Source organism: Carcharodon carcharias, chromosome 5, assembly GCF_017639515.1.
Source record: "Carcharodon carcharias isolate sCarCar2 chromosome 5, sCarCar2.pri, whole genome shotgun sequence".
Classification (NCBI taxonomy): domain Eukaryota; kingdom Metazoa; phylum Chordata; class Chondrichthyes; order Lamniformes; family Lamnidae; genus Carcharodon; species Carcharodon carcharias.
In genome coordinates this window covers 16,282,879-16,303,825 of record NC_054471.1, presented here as the reverse complement: position 1 = coordinate 16,303,825, position 20,947 = coordinate 16,282,879, and the positions used below count along the sequence as shown (strand labels likewise).

The window sequence follows — 20,947 nt, the reverse complement described above, 5'->3', positions numbered from 1 at the left end:
TGCTATATCATTCTGTGATTCTGTGATTGGTAAAGCAGGTCATATTTGCTGCTTGCTAGTTGTTAACTTTCACTACCTAAACTTTTCCTAGGCTATCAATAGTTGTTTTACCAATTTATTTTGTTTCTTTTTTTTGTAACACATTGTAGAAGCCACTCAAACAAACCTGAATGGTGTGCGAATCACTGGCTTGACCAAGGATTTCCAGTAAAGCTGGATCAGAGACAAAGAAGAATCTAGGAAATAGCAATCTCTTCTTTTCCAAATATCTGGCAAAAATATAAATTTTAAAACACATAAGAAAATCTCTTGAGAACAGTTTCCAATTCTAAGTTTCCCAACCTCTTTGTTTTGATTGTTATAATTAATAGAAGATTTCCAGTGGTGCTGTTAAAGGGGAAGCCTAGAATATGTTAAGCTTAACATTCCAAGTCTTAAGCTAGGGCAGAATTTAATTGTGGTGTTCATAGTAAGCTCCAAACTATACTCCAGAGTATTTAATACATCACTGGTAGATATTTTCCTGTCTTGAAACTGTCTACGGCTGGAATTTTCCATGGCGTTCTGGCGTCATGGCAGACAATATGGCTGGGAGGCCAAAAAATAGGTTTCATGCCATTGTGAATCCAGTTTGCAATCGACCACTCCGCCCGTCAATGGTGGGCCACATTTCCTGCCACCGGATGGCGGGAACTTCATTTTCATACATCTGCATATCATTATAAGCCATGCTTGCCAAAATCATTCCCTCACATCAAATTTATCATCTGCGTCAGCAGCAAAACATGTCAATGCAAAACATGTCTTGATAAGTGTGATGTGCAGAAGTCAGGACTTACCGTCAGGCCTTAGTCACATCATGGACATCCAAGGAGCAGAAGATGCTAGAGTCCTACAACAACCAGACCCTGGAGGAACACTTGTGCCACGTGCTTGGTGGATTCTGATGGATATGGCTCTGCCACGAAGCAGCTCACGGGAGGTGAAAGGTCACTGTTGAGAGTCTGATTCGGGACATCAGTGTCTTGGCCATGGTCTGCTATAGATGATTGGTGGGGGTGGGTAGGGGTGGGGTGGGGAGAGGAAGGTCCAGCTGTGAGTGGGAGAGGAAACTGTACCGGGGAGATGGAAGGGGAATGTCTAGGTTTGACTGGGAGAGGAAGATGTACTACCGACTACCCAAGGTGGTTGCGTTTGGGGGGGAAATGATGAGGGGAGGAAAGTGTAAGGGAAGGAGTTCAGAGGGGAGCAGGACTTACACTTTGGGTGGAGGAAGGAGCTCGGAGTGGAGAAGGAGTCCGGGGGTGGAGTATAGAGTCAAGGGGGAGAGGGGGAGGACGGAGTTTGCAGGGGAGGAAGGGGTCCTTGGGAAGGAGTCGATGGCTACCTCCTGGGAAGTGAAATGAGGGTGGGCAGTGCAGGAGAGAATGGTGAGAATGAGATAGGGCAGGGTGAGCCGGTAGGGGGCTCGGGTGAGGGTGTGACAATAGCAGTAGAAGGGGTGGTGAGGGTGATTGGTGAGGTCTCAGAGGCAGACATGAACCCTGGGGGTGGCAAGGGGTAGGTCAGGGAGGTCAATGTCGATTGGGGTGAGATTCTTGGGAAGGTAGGGAATGTTCACGTTCACCTGGACATCCCGAAAAGAAAAGGGTTCTGGCCGGTAGGTGATGGTGGGGAGGTGGAAGGTGATGCCAGGAGTCAACAGTGATGGAGGAAAGGACATGGATGACTCAGAGAGGAGAAAGGACAGGGGATCTAAAGACATACTTCACCAGTACTATCTTGCAAAATCGAAAGTGAAAGGAACGTTATGTTGGGCAGGAACAGGCACTGCATGGAAGTCCGATCAGTGGGTGGGTGGAAATATAGGTCAGCTCAGGTGGGCAACTGAAAGAGAACTCCAGCAGGCAACATTGAAAATGCTTAGGACGTTGAGATGAGTGTGATATGGGAATGAACTGCGTGCGTGGGAGAGTGCTTACACAAGGTTCCGAAAGGCCCTGCCAGACACACACTTCTCCCTCCAGAATCGCTCAAGGGCCGGTTGCGTGCAGCTGAACTGCTAATGGGGGAGGGCGGGGGGTGCAGGTGGAGTACTAGCTAAGCCTATAAATGAAGCTGAAAGACACCATTACACATTATTCAGTTAAAGCGAAAATATTTTCAGATTATAAAGGGACAACACATGTTCACCCATGCAACCATTTGTGATCAGAATTTCATATCTTTTCTAGGCCTTCCACTTCTAGGTGCTGTCCTGACATCCGCAGCAGTGGAGGAGACAGCCTGTGCAATTGTTGGCCCTGTTGCCTCTGATGACTTTGGTGTGAGTCCTCTGGAGAGCTGAGGCTTTTGGGCCTTCAACTTGCTTTGGCTGTCCTCCTATGGGCCATCTGCTCGCTCTGTGGTGACAGGACAAGGTTGAGAGGATCACAGACAAAGGGAACTCAGAGGGAGAGGGCAGCCTTAGATTCCCGAATGGATAGCCCAGGGGTGTCCAGCTGCCAGTCCTCCTACCTTCGGGTGCCTGAGGGCCCCACCCTGAATCCTTGAGGGGAAGGAGCACCTGGAGGGATGTCCATGTGTCCCGTTTCCCTCCTGTGTTGCCACTGCAGGAACTCGCCAATGGCTACCATGCAGGTCTGCGCGCATCTCCACATTATGCTGGATCAGGATCTCCATGGCGTCCGCGAACCATTTCATGGGGATCACCATACACGTGGGTACCACTTCATCATCAAGTAGGTGGATGCACTCCTCCGACTCATGTGCTAACTCCGTTGAGTGTTTCCAATAGCTCTGCATGATGCTCCTCCACCTTCTGGTGACTCCCCATGATGGTTTGGAAGGCCGAATCCAGGGCTTATAACCTGACTCAAACCTCACAGATACCTCTTCTCCCGCAATCCTCCAAGTGCTGGGGAAACATAGAAAATAGGAGCAGGAGTAGGTCATTCGGCCCTTTGAGCCTGCTCTGCCATTCAGGACGATCATGGCTGATATTATATCTCAACGCTGTACTCCCGCACATTTCAATACCTCTTGACGCATTCAGAGTCCAGAAACCTATCTATTTCCTTCTTAAATAAATTCAGTGACTTAGCCTCCACGGTCTTCTGTAGTAGAGAATTCTATAGATTGACCACCCTCTGAGTGAAGAAGTTTCTCCTCATCTCAGTCCTAAATGGCCCATCCTGTATCCTGAGCCTGTGACCCCTTGTTCTAGACTCCCCAGACAGAGGAAATATTATCCCTGCATCCAGTCTGTTCAGCGCTGTCAGAATTTTATACATTTCAATGGGATCTCCTCTCATTCTTCTAAACTCTAGTGAATGCAGGCCTAGTCGGCTCAATCTCACCTCAAACGACAATCCTGCCATCCCAGGAATCAGTCTGGTGAACCTTCACTGCACCCCCCTCTATGGCAAATATGTCCTTTCTTAGGTAAGGAGACAAAACTGCACACAATACTCTGGTTGCGGACTCACCAAGGCCCTGTACAGCTGCAGTAAGACATCCTTGCTCCTGTACTCAGGTCCTCTTGCAATGAAGGCCAACATACCATTCACTTTCTTAACTGCTTGCTGTACAGTGACACCCAGGTCCCTTTTTACATCAACATTTCTCAATCTATCACCATTTGAATAAATGCTGCCATTTTGTTTTTCCTACCAAAGTGGATAACTTCACACTTATCCATGTTCTACTGCATCTGCCATGTATTTGCCCACTCACTCAACCTGTTTAAATCACCTTGAAGCCTCTTAAAACCCTCCTCATCGATCACATTCCCACATAGTTTCATATCATCAGCAATGGAAATAGTACATTTGGTTCCCTCATCCAAATCATTGATATTTATTGTGAATAGCTGGAGCACTGATCCCTGCGGTACTCGGCTGAACCTGCCACCTCCAGCTTCGGACACATGTCCATTTGGCAACCACCAGATTGTGAGCCTGAGCCTGCTTTAGATCTAAGTCCCACTGAGGTGTGTGTTTCTAGCCTGTGAAGGGTCTAGGTAAATGCTGTGATGGGTCTTCCAGGCTGCTTACTTCCAGCTCTTCATTGGAGGAGGTGTCCTCTTTGTTGAAGTTGAGGACATGGATGAAACTGAGGGACTGGCAGGCTGAGGGTGTTGGCCGCTTGGCAGAGCTCCCTGAGAACCAAAGTAGACATAATTAGTTCATGGCAGCACAGTGCACTCACAGTTGCCTTGAGAGATGGATGATGTGATTCAGGAACCACACGTGGCTGTTCGCCGCTGACCTCACCATCTCTGCTGGCATGGTCCACTTCCTCACCAGTCAGTGCAATGCCACACTCCTCAAAGTGAGTGCGGGGCCTAATGTGGGCCATTCCATCCACGGTCTGCGACCTCTTCCTGTTGCTGTAAGCTGGCTTCTCCTGCATGAATAATTAGTTAGGTACTTGTTTGACCGGTGCAGACTTGATGCGCCGAAGGGCCTTTTTCTGTGCTGTAGACCTCTATGACTCTATGACCCTATGACTCTAAAACAGGTGGAGAGAGTGTGAGCAGTACACATGGCACTGCGTGGAATGTTTTGTGATGAGCAGAGTCATGGATGGTATAAGGAAACAAGCTCAAGAGGATAGGAGCCTCTTGTGAGTGTGTGCATGAGAGTTAGTGGTGTTGTGTCTTGAGGTGTGAGAACCCTGTGGATGTGTATGATGGGTTTGCTAGTGGGTGAATTGAGTAATGAGTTGAGTGACATACCCTGGCAGAATGGATGAGACTATTCATTACCTATCTGCACTGGGTTGCTGTCCTCTTTTGCAGGGCGTTGGTGCTGACCATTGCTTCCCATGCAGGATTGGAGACATTGCTTGCTGGCCTTCACCCAGAGCAGGGGTTGTGGACATAAGACCATAAGAACATAAGACATAGGAGCAGAAATTAGGCCATTCGGCACATCGAGTCTGCTCCGCCATTCAATCATGGCTGATAAGTTTCTCAACCTCATTCTCCCACCTTCTCCCTGTAACCTTTGATCCCCTTACCAATCAAGAACCTATCTATCTTGGTCTTAAATACACTCAATGATCTGGCCTCCACAGCCTTCTGTGGCAATGAATTCCACAGATTCACCACTCTCTGGCTAAAGAAGTTTCTCCTCATCTCTGGTCTAAAAGGTCTTCCCTTTACTCTGAGGCTGTGCCCTCAGGTCCTAGTCTCTCCTACTAATGGAAACATCTTCCCCACGTCCACTCTATCCAGGCCTTTCAGTATTCTGTAGGTTTCAATCAGATCCCCCCTCATCCTTCTAAACTCCATCGAGTATAGACCCAGAGTCCTCAAACGTTCCTCATATGTTAAGCCTTTCATTCCTGGGATTGTTTTCCTTAACCACCTCTGGACCCTCTCCAGGACCAGCACATCCTTCCTGAGATACAGGGCCCAAAATTGCTCACAATATTCTAAATGTGGTCTGACTAGAGCCTTATAAAGCCTCAGCAGCACATCCCTGCTTTTATATTCTAGTCCTCTCGAAATAAATGCCAACATTGCATTTGCCTTCCTAACTACTGACTCAACCTGCAAGTTAACCTTAAGAAAATCCTGGACTAAGACTCCCAAGTCCCTTTGCACTCCAGATTTCTGAATTCTCCCCCCATTTAGAAAATAGTCTAATCCTCTATTCTTCCTACCAAAGTGCATGACCTCACACTTCCCCACGTTGTATTCCATCTGTCACTTCTTTGCCCTTTCTCCTAACCTGTCTAAATCCTTCTGCAGCCTCCTCAATACTACCTGTCCCTCCACCTATCTTTGTATCATCTGCAAACTTAGCCAGAATATCCTCAGTTCCTTCATCTAGATCATTAATGTATAAAGTGAAAAGTTGTGGTCCCAACACTGACCCCTGCAGAACTCCACTAGTCACCAGCCACCATCCTGAGAAGGACCCCCTTACCTCACTCTATACCTCCTGCCAGACAGCCAATCTTCTATCCATGCATGTAGCTTGGCTCTAACACCATGGGCTCTTACTGAACACCCTCCTGTGCAGCATCTTGTCAAAGGCCTTCTGGAAGTCCAAGTAGATAACATCCATTGGCTCTCGTTTGTCTAACCTACTTGTTACCTCCTCAAAGAATTCTAACCGATTTGTCAGGCATGACCTCCCCTTGATGAAACCATGCTGACTTTGCACTATATTACCATGCACTTCCAAGTATTCTGAAATCTCATCCTTAATAATGAAATCGAAAATTTTACCAACGACTGAGGTCAGGCTAATCGGCCTGTAATTTCCCGTCTTTTGCCTCACTCCCTTCTTAAACAGGGGGGTTACATTAGCGATTTTCCAGTCCTCTGGGACCCTCCCTGACTCCAGTGATACCTGAAAGATCGCCACTAACGCCTCCATTATCTCTCCAGCTATCTCCTTCAGAACTCTGGGGTGTAATCCATCTGGTCCAGGTGATTTATCCACCATCAGACCTTTCAGTTTTCCTAGCACCTTCTCCTTGGTAATGGCCATACTCACCTCTGCCCCCCAATTCTCTTGAACTTTGGGGATGTTACTCATGTCTTCCACTGTGAAGACTGACGCAAAGTACCTATTCAGTTCCTCCACCATTTCTTTGTTCCCAACTACCATTTCTCCAGCATCATTTTCCAGCGGTCCAATGTCCACTTTTGCCTCTATCTTACCCTTTATATATCTAAAAAAACACTTGCAATCTTCTTTTATATTACTGGCTAGTTTACCTTATATTTAATCTTCTCCCTCCTTATTTCTTTTTTTGTTGTCCTCTGTTGGTCTTTGTTGGCTTCCCAATCCCCCGGCTTCCCACTGCTCTTCGCCGCATTGTATGCTTTCTCTTTAGCTTTTATGCTGTCCCTGATTTCCCTTGTCAGCCATGGTTGCCTCATCCTCCCTTTAGTATGCTTCTTCTTCCTAGGGATGAATTTTTGCTGTGTCTCCCAAATTACTCCCAGAAACTCCTGCCATTGCTGTTCCACTGTCTTTCCTGCTAGGCTCATCTCCCAGTCAATTCTGGCCAGCTCCTCCCTCATGCCTCTGTAGTTACCTTTATTCAACTGTAATACCGTTACATCTGATTCCAGCTTTTCCCTCTCAAATTGCAGGGTAAGTTCTATCATATTTTGGTCACTTCCTCCTAAGGGTTCCTTCTCCTTAAGCTCCCTTATCGAATCTGCCTCATTACACATCACTAAATTTAGAATTGCCTGTTCCGTAGTGGGCTCCACCACAAGCTGCTCTAAAAAGCCATCTCATAGACATTCCACAAATTCCTTTTCTTGGGGTTCACTACCAAACTGATTTTCCCAGTCCAGCTGCATATTGAAATTCCCCATGATCATTGTAACCTTGCCTTTCGTACACGCCTTTTCTATCTCCTGGTGTATTTTGTGCCCCACATCCTCACCACTGTTTGGGGGCCTGTACATAATTCCCATTATGGTTTTTTCACCTTTGCAATTTCTCAACTCTACCCAGAGTCTACATCATCTGACCCTATGTCGTTTCTTGATATCGATTTAATTTCTTTTCTTACTAACAATGCAACCCCACCCCCTCTGCCAACCTGCCTATCTTTTCAATAGGATGTATATTCTTGGATACTTAGTTCCCAGTCCTGATCCCCTTGCAGCCATGTCTCGGTGATGCCCACCACATCATACCTGCCAATTTCAACCTGCGCCACAAGCTCAGTTACCTTATTTCGTATACTGCGTGCTTTCAAATACAACACCTTCAGTCCTGTATTTCCCGTCCCCTTTTTCATTGTCGTCCCTTTATCTGATGTGCTTGAAGTTAGATTCCTAGCCCTTTCCAAACACTCTGTCCTAATTGTATTCTGGAGAATTTAATAGCCTCTCCTGGGCTCACCTTTCTTTTCAGTTTTTTCATAATTTTCCATGAAGTTGAATCCACCCCCCAGCCACCCCCCCACCCCCACCCCAGACCACCCCCCCCACCCTCCCCACTCACACACGCTAACCTGCTGCTTTATTTCCCATCAGTCATACTGCTTGGAGTTTTACCCTTCCCTTCCCCCCCACTTTCTAGTTTAAAGTCCTGTTGACCACCCTATTTTCCCTTTTCGCTAGAACATTGGTCCCAGATCGGTTTAGGTGGAGATCGTCCCAACGGTACAGATCCCTCCTGTTGCAATACTGATGCCAGTGCCCCACGAAATGGAACCCCTCTTTCCTGCACCACTCCTTTAGCCACGCGTTTACTTCCCTTATTCTCGTGTCCCCATGCCAATGTGCACATGGCTCGGGTAGTAATCCGGAGATTATAACCCTTGAGGACCTGTTCTTTAATTTAGTTCCTAGTTCCTGATAATCCCCAAACAGGTCCTTTTTCCTAGTCTTACCTATGTTATTTGTCCCGACATGGACCACAACAACTGGATCCTCCCCCCTCCCCCCAATCTCCAATATCCTTTCAAGCCGGTCAGAGATGACCCTCACCCTGGCACCAGGCAGGTAACATACCATGCGGGACTCTCGATCCTGCTTACAAAGGATGCTATCAATTCCCCTAATTATAGAATCCCCTACAACCAGCACTTGTCTTTTTGCTCCCCCCCCTCTTGAATGGCCTCCTGTGCCACGGTGGCGTGGTCAGCTAGCTCATCCTCCCTACAGCCCTGTTCCTCATCCACACAGTGAGCAAGTACCTTGTACCTGTTGGACAAGGTCAAGAACTGAGGCTCCTCTGTTCCTGATCACAGGATTCCTCTACCTGCCCCAGTTGTAGTCACACCCTGCTGACCATGACCACTGACTGAATTTGAGGTACTTAATCTAACGGGTGTGACCACCTCCTGAAACAAAGCGTCCAGGTAACCCTCCCGGATGTGTCGCAGCGTCCAGAGCTCGGACTCCAGCTCAGCAATTCTGAGCCGGAGTTCCTCCAGCAACCAACACTAGCTGCAGATGTGGTCACTGCGGCTCACAATGGGATCTGCCAGCTCCCACATCTTACAGCCACAGCACATCACCTGCCCAGCCATCACAACTCAGTTAATTAATTTATTAATTAGCTTTGTAGTTTTTTTTTCAAATTTGGTGCAGATTTCCTACCAACCAATCAGGTCACAGCTTTCCTGTGATGTCACTTTTTCTGTTTTGGCTTCAGTTACTCTGTGCCCTGAGGTCACCGCTCCAGTGCTCCCCCTTCCAAGTCTGCTCCCAGGATTTACTCACTAATCAGATGCTTTTTCTTTAAAATCCACTTTCAGAAGAGTGTCCCTCGCAGGTCTGGTGCACTCCTGAAGGCACTGCCTCTTCCTTTTTCTCTTTTTTTTAGGTTTGAGGAGGAGGGAGGGATGGAAACACTACAGCAACGCAATATTTGGGGCTATTCCGTTCTTTGACAGTGATTCTCCTTGATTCCCTCTTGAGTCACGGTGTCCATGGTGACTTTTCCCAGAATGCTTCAGTCACTTCTCACCAGTGCCCTCTGTTGGATCACGATATCACGGCAGGCCTCCAGCAGATGCTCGAGGGAGGCGTCACTAAAGATGAGGGCTGCAGGTTTCCTCCCTTTGACAGCCATCAGCTCACAGCATCTTCCTATTCCTTGTAGAGTGCTCGCTCTCTGCAGGGGCGACCTTTAAATATGACTCCTGGTTTACTGAAGGCCTCAGGTGATGGTGAGGAGGGGAGCAAATGAGAGGACGCTCTGCCAGCGACCTGGAGTGTTTCCCAGGAATGCATGATTAATGATAGGGGATTGGAAGGATACGGCACGAAAAGCTGCCTTCGCTGCCTGCGGGTAAAACGTCCTTTTTCCCGCCCACTACCACAATTAGTGCAAATCTTGGGCGATTCTATATTTCCATGCCCCGTGAATTTGCTTATGGTGAGTAATCTCCTCTTGCAATTTCAGGTGTCAACAAAGTCAGTGATTGTATTTGCATGTCCCTGTGTTTGCTAATGTTTCTACATAAGAAAACATGATCAGAAGTAAATTATTCATCCCCTCGAGTTTACTCCATAAATTTAATAAGATCATTGGCAGAATTTTCCTGACCCTCCTGCTGGCAGGATTGTCTGGTCCTGCCGAAATCAATGAACTTATGAATGGCTAGCCACATTTTCCAGCCCCACCCCCGCCACGACGCTGCCATGGTTTAGTTTTAACTCAGCTATGCCTTGTGGCATGATCCCCACATGATTTGCTTCCCTCAGTAGCCAGGAAACAATTGATCTGTTGGTTCTAGGTTTGTATTTTTTAATCCTTCATTATATCCTGAGTTCAATGATATTAATCAACATTAGTGTTTGCCTGCATAATTTCCACTGACTTATTTCATTGCCCTTTATCTTTTTCTGTCAATCTACCTTTAATTCCCTTTGTGAGAGTTCGTGGTGTTATGCTTTGAGGTTCTCATGACAGGGGGTAATTTTAAAAGGCAAATGGTTTGCCATTTCCTGGAGGACCTAGCAGCAGGGAGTGCACAGGACCAGTGCTGATGTGGGCCATGTTTCTCTGATGCTTCCTTTGAAGCTCTAACAGATGCTGTCATGGAGAGGAGAGCTATGTTCTTTCCTCCTCCTGGAAGAAGAGATCTTCCCAGGCAGATGAAGGCAATCAAGTAGATTCAATATGGTTTTGCAAAAGGAAAATGATGTTTGACTAATATTGGAGTTTTTTGAGTAAATAACAAGCAACATGAATGAAGTGGAACCTCTGGATGTGTCAGTATGTAGATTTCCAGAAAGAATTTGACAAGGTGCCACATCACAGGTTATTATGAAAAATAAGAGTACATGGTTTAGGGGGTAGTATATCAACATTGATAGAGGATTAGTTAGCTAACTGGAAACAAAGAGTCTGGATAAATTGGTCTTTTTCAGGTTGGCAAGATGTTTTTCTTCTTTATTCTGTCATGGGATGTGGGAGTCACGAGCAAGGCCAGGGACAGGATATTCCGGTCCCACTAGCAGAAGGTATTGTGGTGGCGGGATTGGAAAATTTGGAGTGCAGCTAAAAGTCACTTTTCTACTGGCAGGAAAACAGGTTCTATTTTTTCCCTCCATGCTTTCATTGTGGGTTAGGTTGCCTGATGCGCCATGGCCTTTGCATTAAAAGCCCAGCTTGCCAGAATTACATTTACACTCCCAATCTAATCATCCCCTGGCGGGCCCAACCATCTTCTGATGCTTCAGCAATGACCTTCCATCCATCATAAGGTCAGAAGTGGGGATGTTCGCTGATGATTCCACGATGTTCAGCAGCATTCACAACTCCTCAGATACTGAAGCAGTCCATACCTAAATGCAGCAAGGCCTGGACAATATTCAGGCTTGGGTTGACAAGCAGCAAGCAACATTCACGCCACACAAGTGTCAGGCAATGACCATCTCCAACAAAAGAGGATCCAGCCATCACACCTTGATGTTCAATGGCATTAACATCTCTGAATTCCCCACTATCAACATCCTGGGGGTTACCATTGACCAGAAACTGAACTGGACTAACTATATAAATGCTGTGATTAAAGAGCAGATCAGAAGCTAGGAATCATGTGATGAGTAACTCACCTCCTGACTCCCCAAAGCCTGTCCACCACCTACAAGGCACAGATCAGGAGTGTGATGGAATACTCTCCACTTGCCTAGATGAGTACAGCTCCCACAACACTCAAGAAGCTTGACACCATCCAGAACAAAGCAACCCGCTTGATAGGCACCACATCCACAAACATTCTCTCCATCCACCACTGACGCACAGTAGCAGCAGTGTGTACCAACTACATGATGCACTGCAGGAGTTCACCAAGGCTCCTTAGACAGCACCTTCCAAACCCACGGCTGCTGCCACCTAGAACGACAAGGGCAGCAGATAGATGGGAACACCAACACCTGGAAGTTCCCCTCCAAGTCACTCACCATCCTGGCTTGGAAATATATCACTGTTCCTTCACTGTCACTGGGTCAAAATCCTGGAACTCCCTGCCTAACAGCACTGTGGGTGCACCTACACCACATGTACTGCAGCAGTTCAAAGCAGCAGCTCACCACCACCTTTTCAAGGGCAATTAGGGATGGCCAATAAGTGCTGGCCAAGCCAACGAAACCCACATCACATGAATGAGTATATAAAAAAAATTATCATTCATGACTTGATATGTGAACTTCACTTCACTCACGACTTCGAGGTTTGTATGCATAGCGTTTGCCCACCTTTCACTGCATTGATTTTGTGGCTGCTCTGACTCTATGCCAAGGCTGTTCAGGCAAGACCAGCATGGAGGGAAGATGGGAATGAAAAGCACACATTTGACTGGGGGTTGGAGCGGGGTGGTTAAAGGAAGAGGGGACAAGTCTGAAGCAGTCCTGGGGCAGTGCACACAATGCCACAAGGCTATGCCTGGCACACATGTCTTAGTCCCAGCCCATGGAGGGAGAGATTGTCTGTGCTGTGATGGTCATGCACAGCATAGTATGCGGAGCATGCTCAGTCCCTCACACGTGTCCTGGTGGTTTGTGGCTTTGTACTGGGCAGTAGATGGCTTATTCACAATCAGGGGAGGCATCTGCAGTGTGTTAATGGGGAGCTGGCATGAGGGGGGCATTTGATAGTCTCATGTCTCGGGGTGGGGGGCGGGAATCTCAGTAGGTCACTGTGCATAGGGCCTCAAGATGGGGAGGGCTGAGTTCAACATGGGGCATGGGGACATGGGGACATACACAGAAAACGGTTCGGGGGAGGACAAGGATAGCTATTAGAGTAACGATGGGCTCCACGGTTAAAGGGCGAGCCAGGAGAATGATCAGAGGGAGGGCAACTTGCACATGATGCTCTTCCAGGACAACAAGGATGTGATAGTGTGGGATTGTAGAAGCTGGTCTCATAGTAGAAGCGTTGCAGCACCATTTCAACAGCCGATATTGAAAAATAACCTTGGAAAGAGAATCACTAGGGGAGGAGTATGAGGGTTTGTGGGCAGACTCAACCACTGCACTTTTGGGCCAATTAATGGGGTTCCCTAATAATTTCTGCTTTGGGGCACAAAGATCAAAGCTCAGGACTCAAGACTCAAATGCCAGTTGAAGAATTTGGCACCACAACATATGATGCACATTCTGGTGAGAATCCATTAGGAAATCGGGGCCAAATGTAAATTGGGTATGACTGACCATTTGTGTCTCTCATAGGAACAAGCAAAGGATCCAACTATGAAGGGGCCACAGCTAAAATACATGTGCAAAATGCTCCAAACAACCATACACATTGCAGCTGACAGGTTCAGGCTTTGGGGGAAGCTATTATTAAAGATGTTGTGGCAGGGCAGTTAGAAAAATCCAAGGCAAGCAGGCAGAGTCATCATGGTTTTGTAAAAGGGAAATCATGGGCTGAATCTTCGGCTCAGCAAGCGGGGGCAGGGCCTGCTCGCTGAGGTGTAAAATGACGTGGGGTGGCGTCGGGCGTGCATCCCAATGTCACCGCGCGTCATTTAGCTTTTCAGTTTGGCGACACACAGCTGAGTCAACTGCGCGCCTGCCGAACTGTCAAAGGCCTGTTAGGGTCATTAATTAACTAATTATGCCTATTGAGAAAGCTATCCATCCAACCTTAAGGTTAACGGGCAGGCAAAGAGCCCAGGCAGCCTTTGCATTTTTCATGGAACCTCATCCACGGGAGGGATGAGGTTTCATGAAGGGTTTATAAATTGAATAAATTTTTTCATTAAAGTATATTGACATGTCCCAGCAGATGTGACACTGTCACATGAGGGGACGTCTTAATTTTTTTTTTCTTTTTAAAATTTTTGGAACTTAAACTAATCTCCCTGAGGCAGCCCTATACCTCAGGGAGATTTCTGCGCTCTTTCACACACATACGCAAAAGAGTGCAGGCCTCGACTCAGGGAACAGCACCCCCCCACCCCCCCACCACACCACCCCCCACCCCTCCCCACCCATAACCCCCCCACCCCCTCCCCACCCCTCCCCACATCCACATCCACTGTCTCGACGGGGGCGGGGGGGGGGGAGGGGGGGGATTCTACCCCATATTTAACCAATTTATTGCAGTTCTTTGAAGGATTCACATTTGCTGTGGATAAAGGAGAACCGATAGATGTACTGTACTTAGAATTTCAGAAGGCATTTGATAAAGTGCCACATCAAAGGTTATTTCAGAAAAAAAAAGCTCATGGTGAAGGGGGTAACATATTGGCATGGATAGAAGATTGGCTAGCTAATAGGAAACAGAGTTGGCATAAATGGGCATATTTCTGGTTGACAGGATGTGACGAGTGGAGTGCCACAGGGATCAGTGCTGGGACCTCAACTACATATAAATGGCGTGGATGAAGGGAGTGAAGGAATGTTTGCAAAGTTTGCTGATGACACAAAGAAAGGTAGTAAAGTAAGAAGAGAACTCAAGAAGGTTACAAAGTGACATAGATGGGTTAAGTGAGTGGGCAAAGATCTGGCAAATGGAGTATAATGTGGGCAAATGTGAAACCGTTCATTTTGGCAGGAAGAGTAAAAAAGCTTATTATCTAAATGGTGAGATATTGAGGAGTTCGGAAATGCAGAAGGATCTGGGTATCCTAGTGCATGAATCACAAAAGGTTAGTTTGCAGGTACAACAGGTAATTAGGAAAGCTAACAAAATGTTATAATTTATTGTGAGGGGAATTGATTTCTTTTTTAAATAAATCTTTCAAAAGAATTGGAGTAAAATCTTACACATTGCTGGTGTGTAAGCCAGAGGCATTGTCATGAAGCTATTAATGTATATATTGTTATTGGAAATTATTTTTTGTGAAATAGAGGTTTAGTCTGTGGGTGTGTCTGTGTGTGTTTTAATTGGATTAAAGCCAATTAGTCTGGGTGTTTTGATATATAGTACCTTTGAGATGTAAAAACAGAGGTAAAGGTATATTTGCATTTTGTTGAATAAAGCATTCAAGAGTGGGAGTGAAATCTTGCAACTAGCTAGGAGACACCAAGCAATATGTTTATCGAACCAATAACATTGGTATGATGAAAGGGGTTTTATTGTTAGAAGAGGTGGAGTTCGAAAGGTTTGGTGATACAATGAAACATTCAAAGTGAAGCGCTGGGTGTAACAGAATGCAGTTTTGTGTGTACGGGGCAGAGGCATGTAACATCAAAGCCTACAACTGTCTGCAAAGGAATCAAAGTGAAAGGAGCCTCATTTTGAATTTATGAGGTGAAAATGCTTTGCCTGGAGTCTGCTTAAAATCGACGAGTTGTTGTTACCTTAGTGCAGATTAATTTGGGAATTTGTTAAAAAGCTATGATAGTAGTAATTTGTAGCCATGTGTATTTGTTTAACTTGTGTAAATTAATAAATGTCTCAAGTAGTTTGATATAAAAACCTCTTGAGAATTGGTGGTCGTATTTTTGAATCTAAAGCTGCAACTCAAACATAGCACTTAAAATATAGATTATGATAGTTGTTTAAAGTTTCCCTCTGGGATTTTAAATAACAGCCTTTACCAACTGTTATGTGATAACAGGCATTTAAGATCTAACCAGCCTATAAGCCTACAACTCTATCAGCAAAGGAACCAAATTGCAAGGAACCTCATTTTGAATTCATAAGGTCAAATGTGCTTTGCCTGTTGTCTTTTTAAAGTCTATGGGTTACTGTTGCCTTGGTGAAGATTTACCTGGGGGTGATTAATTTGGGGATTTGTTTAAAAGTTATTATGGTAGTAATTTGTAGACATGTGTATGTGTTTAATTTGTTGTTAAATTAATAAACGTTTAATTTAGTTTTATATAAAAATCCTCTTGAGGCTTGGTGGTTTTATTTATGAATTAAGAGCTGCATCTCAAACATACCAATCGATAATATAGATTATGACAGTTGTTTAAGTTTCCCTCTGGGATTGAAACAACTCAGCCTTTATCAATTGCTGTATCATAACACCTCCTGTATACCCGTTATTGTTAGGGCACCTATAAACCACTCTTACAAGTAACTTTTTACCTTTATATTACTGTCTCTACCCAAACTGATTCTACATCTTGACCTCCAGAACTAAGTTCATCTCTTTCTATCGTACCAATGTCATCCTTAATTAACAGAGCTACCCCTCCGCATTTTCCTAGCTTCCTGTCCTTCCTAAATTTCACATACCCTTGAACATCATTGTCCCAGTCTTTGTCATCCTGTAGTCACATCTCTGTAATGGCCATCAGATCATATTTATTTCCATTTGTGCTGCTTTGTTAAAAATGCAATGTGTGTAGAGACATAGAGCCTTTAGTTCTGTCATTTTACTTTCTGTAACCTCTCACCTTCCTTAACTCCTGGTGCACTCTTAGCTTTGTACACTCTGTCCCTTCCTGCCATGCTCTGATCATCATTTCCCTTATTCCTACCTTGCCTCTTTTGCCTTGTCTTCTCTATTTAATTTGACACATCTTCCCAAACTCAATCCCACTATTTGATTTAAAGCCCTCCCTTTAAACTCTAGTTACACGACTCGCCAGAACACTCATTGCAGCATGCTTCAGGTGAAGGCAGTCCCAAGGGTACAGCTCCCACTTTCCCCAACACTGGTGCCACTGCCTCATGAACCCACACCAATCTTTGAGCCATGCATTTAACTCTCGATTCTGATTTACCTTATGATAATTTGCTCATAGTTCAGGCGGTAATCCGAAGGTTACCGCCTTTGAGGTTCTGCCTTTTAATTTAGCCCCTAGCTGCTCATACTCCCTTAGCAGCTCTTTCCACTTCTACCTATGTCATTTGTACCTATGTGGACCACAACCACTGGACCCTCCCCCACCCACTGCATGTTCCTCTCCAGCCCATAGCAGATGTACCAAACCCTGGCATTGGACAGGCAATACAGCCAACTGGATTTTCACTCTTGGCAGCAGAAAACTGTGTCTAACCCTCTGACTGTACTCTCCCCACCTACCACAACATTCTTAATAACTCCCCCTGATTGAACGGCTTCCTGTAACATGGTGCCATGGTCAGTTTGCTCATCCACCCTGCGCCACCACTTTCATCAATAGGCTGCAAGAACCTCAAAACTTTTAGACAATTGCAAAGGCTGAGATCCTCCACTTCTGCCTTCTGGGTCCCCATACCTGCCTCACTCAATGTCACATCCTCCTGTCCCTGACCACTGGCCAAATCAGAACACTTTATCATAAAGGGTATGACTACTTCCAGGTACCAAAGAACCACAGAAAAGTTAAGTCACAGAAAGAGGCCATTCAGCCCATTGTGTCTGCACTGGCCAAAAAAGAGAAAAAAGAAACAAGCTGCTCATTTTTAATCCCACTTTCCAGGACTTGGTCTGTAGCCTTGCAAGTTCTAGTACTTCAGATGAAAATTTAGGTACCTTTTAAATGAGTTGAGACTGGATTATCAGCCTCAGTGAAGAGTGTTGAAAAATCAGCACTGATGTCCCAGTTGACTTCATCAGAGCATTTGGATGGTTTGAGGGGCTCCAATTTGGTATCAATGACCAACTGTCTGTTCCTTAATGTCTTCCACTGTCTTGGTGAGGTTGGGGTCAATACAAGGTTCGGCTCACCGGAGAAAATTCCTGATTACGAATCACATATATTGTTTTCAGTATCTGTTCATGTATTGGACCACTGCTTGTAACATGCCTATGACTTGCAGTTTGATCCCTCCTGGATCATATAACTGGGTTTCAGTTGTCTTCAGCCATTGTTTTGCTAGCCATGGTTCTTTGGCAGACAAGACTGTTACACTTGTACCCAATCTGAAATTAGTGATGTGTCCATTGACACAAATGTCTGCATTCCTGAAATGTATCTTGGATCTTTGCCGAGGAAATATTGTTGTTCCTCTTTTTGTTAGCACTCCTCCATTTCATTAATGGCCTTGTGTGTGAAGATTCTCTTGTTGTCCTCTGTGTATCTCAAGGTTTTAGTTCTGCACATCTTTCCAATGTGTCCAAACCTTTACAATGAAAGCATTATGCAGTTCTTGCAGGACACTGATCACATCTGTGGGGCTTTTTGGTGCCATAGCACTGGCATGGTTTAATGGCATCTTGAGCTCTTATTCCATGAGATCTTTTTCCCTCCAGTGCCTTTGACATTCTTGTGGCTAATAACCTGTAACGGGGGTTTTCTGAGCCATTGTTTGTCTTCCCCTCGTAGCTTGGCTCTATGTTGCTGACAGGCTTCTGACTGTCTGACTAACTGTACTGCCTTCCCCAAAGTTAGGTCTTCTTTGAATTGCATTGAGTCAGATAGGGTGTCATCGGTTACCCCAACTATGATGTGGTCTCGTATCACCTCAAATTTAAGATTATCAGATTCACTACCTTTAACCAGTTGATAATGGTTCACCATGTTTTTGAACCTTTTATTAAACTTGGCCCTCTCTTGTTACTCCGTAAATTAAAATAATTATCAAAGGCTTTTCAGACCCCTTCGAATTTGTCTGGTGTTTCATTAATGGTGTTTCCTTGTCTGGCAATCTGATCATCAGAAATTGCTCCAATACAATGTATTAGCTTATTGTTTAATCCAAATGAAATCCTAAATCTTAAAAATCTTTTCCATCATAGTTCCCAATTCTGCCTCGGAACTGACCCTTTCATGTGCTAAATCAGTCTGGCAGAGTGAATTTGGATTCCATAGCTATTTTAAGCTCTTTGGAGGTCAGCTTGGATTTTTTAAACTTCTGTTACAGCAATGGAGTTTTCCTGCACTGATCAGACTTTTACTGATACCCCGTTACAGTCGCTGACCCTTATTTGGTAATGGTTCCTAAACGTTGCAGTATTTTGAAACTAATCACTGGGAGTTATTATTAAGCCCAGTTCACTGATATACTCCTGTTTTTTTGATTCAGTCATGGGGTGTGGGCATCGTTGGCTAGGCCAACATTTATTGCCCATACCTAATTGCCCTTGCAAAGGTGGCGGGGAGCTGCATTCTTGAACCGCTGCAGTCCCTGTGGCATAGGCATACACACTGTGCTGTTAAGGAAGGAGTTCCAGGATTTTGACACAGCAACTGTGAAGGAATAGCCATATATTTCCAAGCCAGGATGGTGAGTGACTTCGAGGGGAACTTCCAGATGATGATCTTCCCACCTTGTAGATGATAGCAGTCATGGTTTTGGAAGTTGCTGTCTAAGGAGCCTTGGTGAGCTCCTGAAGTGCATCTTGTAGATGGTACACCTTGCTGCCACTGTGTGTTGGTGGTGGAGGGAGTGAATGTTTGTGGATGGGGTGCCAATCAAGTGGGATGCTTTGTCCTGGACAATGTCAAGCTCCTTGAGTGTTGTTAGAGCTGCACTAATCCAGGCAAGTGGAGAGTATTCCATCACACTCCTGACTTATGCTTTGAAGATGGTGGGCAGGCTTTGTGGAGTCAGCAGGTGAGTTACTCACCACAGGATTCAGAGCCTCTGAACTGCAGCCATAGTATTTATAAGGCTAGTCCAGTTCAGTTTCTGGTCAATGGTAACCCTCAGGATGGTAGTGGTGTGGGATTCAGCGATAGTAATGCCATTGAACGTCAAAGGACAATGGTTAGATTCTCTCTTGTTGGAGATGGTCATTGCCTAGTGCTTGTGTAGTGCATAATTTACTTGCCACTTGTCAGCCAAGGCCGGATATTGTCCAGGTCTTGCGGCATTTGGACATGGACTGCTTCAGTATCTGAGTTGTCATGAACGGTGCTGAACATTGTGCAATCAATAAGTGAACATCCTCATTTCTGACCTTATAATTGAAGGAAGGTCATTGATGAAGCAGCTGAAGATAGAAACATAGAAACTAGGAGCAGGAGTAGGCCGTTCAGCCCTCCAAGCCTGCTTCACCGTTCATTATGATCATGGCTGATCATCCAACTCAATAGCCTGCTCCCGCTTTCTCCCCATACCCTTGATCCCTTTCGCCCCAAGAGCTATATCTAACTCCTTCTTGAAAACATACAATGTTTTGGTGTCAACTACCTTCTGAGGTAGCGATGTCCACAGGCTCACTACTCTCTGGGTGAAGAAATTTCTCCACATCTCAGTCCTAAATGGTCTACCCCATATCCTCAGACTGTGACCCCTGGTTCTGGACTCCCCCACCATCAGGAACATCCTTCCTGCATCTACCCAGTCTAGTCCTGTTAGAATTTTATAGGTTTCTATGAGATCCCCCCTCATTCTTCTGAACTCCAGCGACTATAATCCAAATCGACTGAATCTCTCCACATATGTCAGTCCCGCCATCCCAGGAATCAGTTTGGTAAACCTTTGCTGCGCTCCCTCTACAGCAAGCACATCCTTCCTCAGATAAGGAGAACAAAACTGCACACAATATTCCAGGTGTGGTCTCACCAAGGGTCTGTACAATTGCACAAGATGGTTGGGCCTAGGACACTACCCTGAGGAATTCCTGCAGAGATGTCCCGGAGCTGAGATGATTGACCTCCAACAACCGCGACCATCTCCCTTTGTGCTAGATATGACTCCAAACACACAGAATCACAGAATTGTTATCGTGCAGAAGGAGGCCATTTGGCCCTTCGTGACTACACAGGCTCTCTGAGCATTTTAACTTAGTCCCAATCTCCTGCCTTTTCCCCGTAACCCTGCATATTGTTTCAATTTCAATAATCATCCAATGCCCTCCTGAATGCCTCAATTGAACCTGTTTCCACCACACTTCCAGGCAGTGCATTCCAAATCCTATCTACTCAGTGTGAAAAAGTTTTTTATCACCTTGCATCTGCTTCTTTTGCAAAACATTTTAAAACTGTGCCCCTTGGTTCTCAATCTGTTTACAAGTGGGAACAGTTTCTCTCTATCCGTCCAGGCCCCTCATGATTTTGAAAACTTCGATCAAGTCTCCTCTTAGCCTTCTCCTCTCGAAGGAAAATAGTCCCAACTTCTCCAATATTTCCTCATAACTGAAGTGTCTCATCCCTGGAACCGTTCTCGTAAAC

The 20,947-nt window shown here is 45.6% G+C and overlaps 1 protein-coding gene across 1 annotated transcript in view; it reads right to left on the bottom strand.

Annotated features, from left to right (window-relative positions):
• Nucleotides 1-20,947, bottom strand: part of LOC121278115 (dynein heavy chain 8, axonemal-like) — a 1,831,678-nt gene that overhangs the window by 957,534 nt on the left and 853,197 nt on the right. Inside the window, exon 40 of the mRNA XM_041188200.1 lies at nt 167-269. Coding sequence (XP_041044134.1) covers nt 167-269 — 103 coding nt within the window. The remainder of the gene's footprint in view (nt 1-166; nt 270-20,947) is intronic.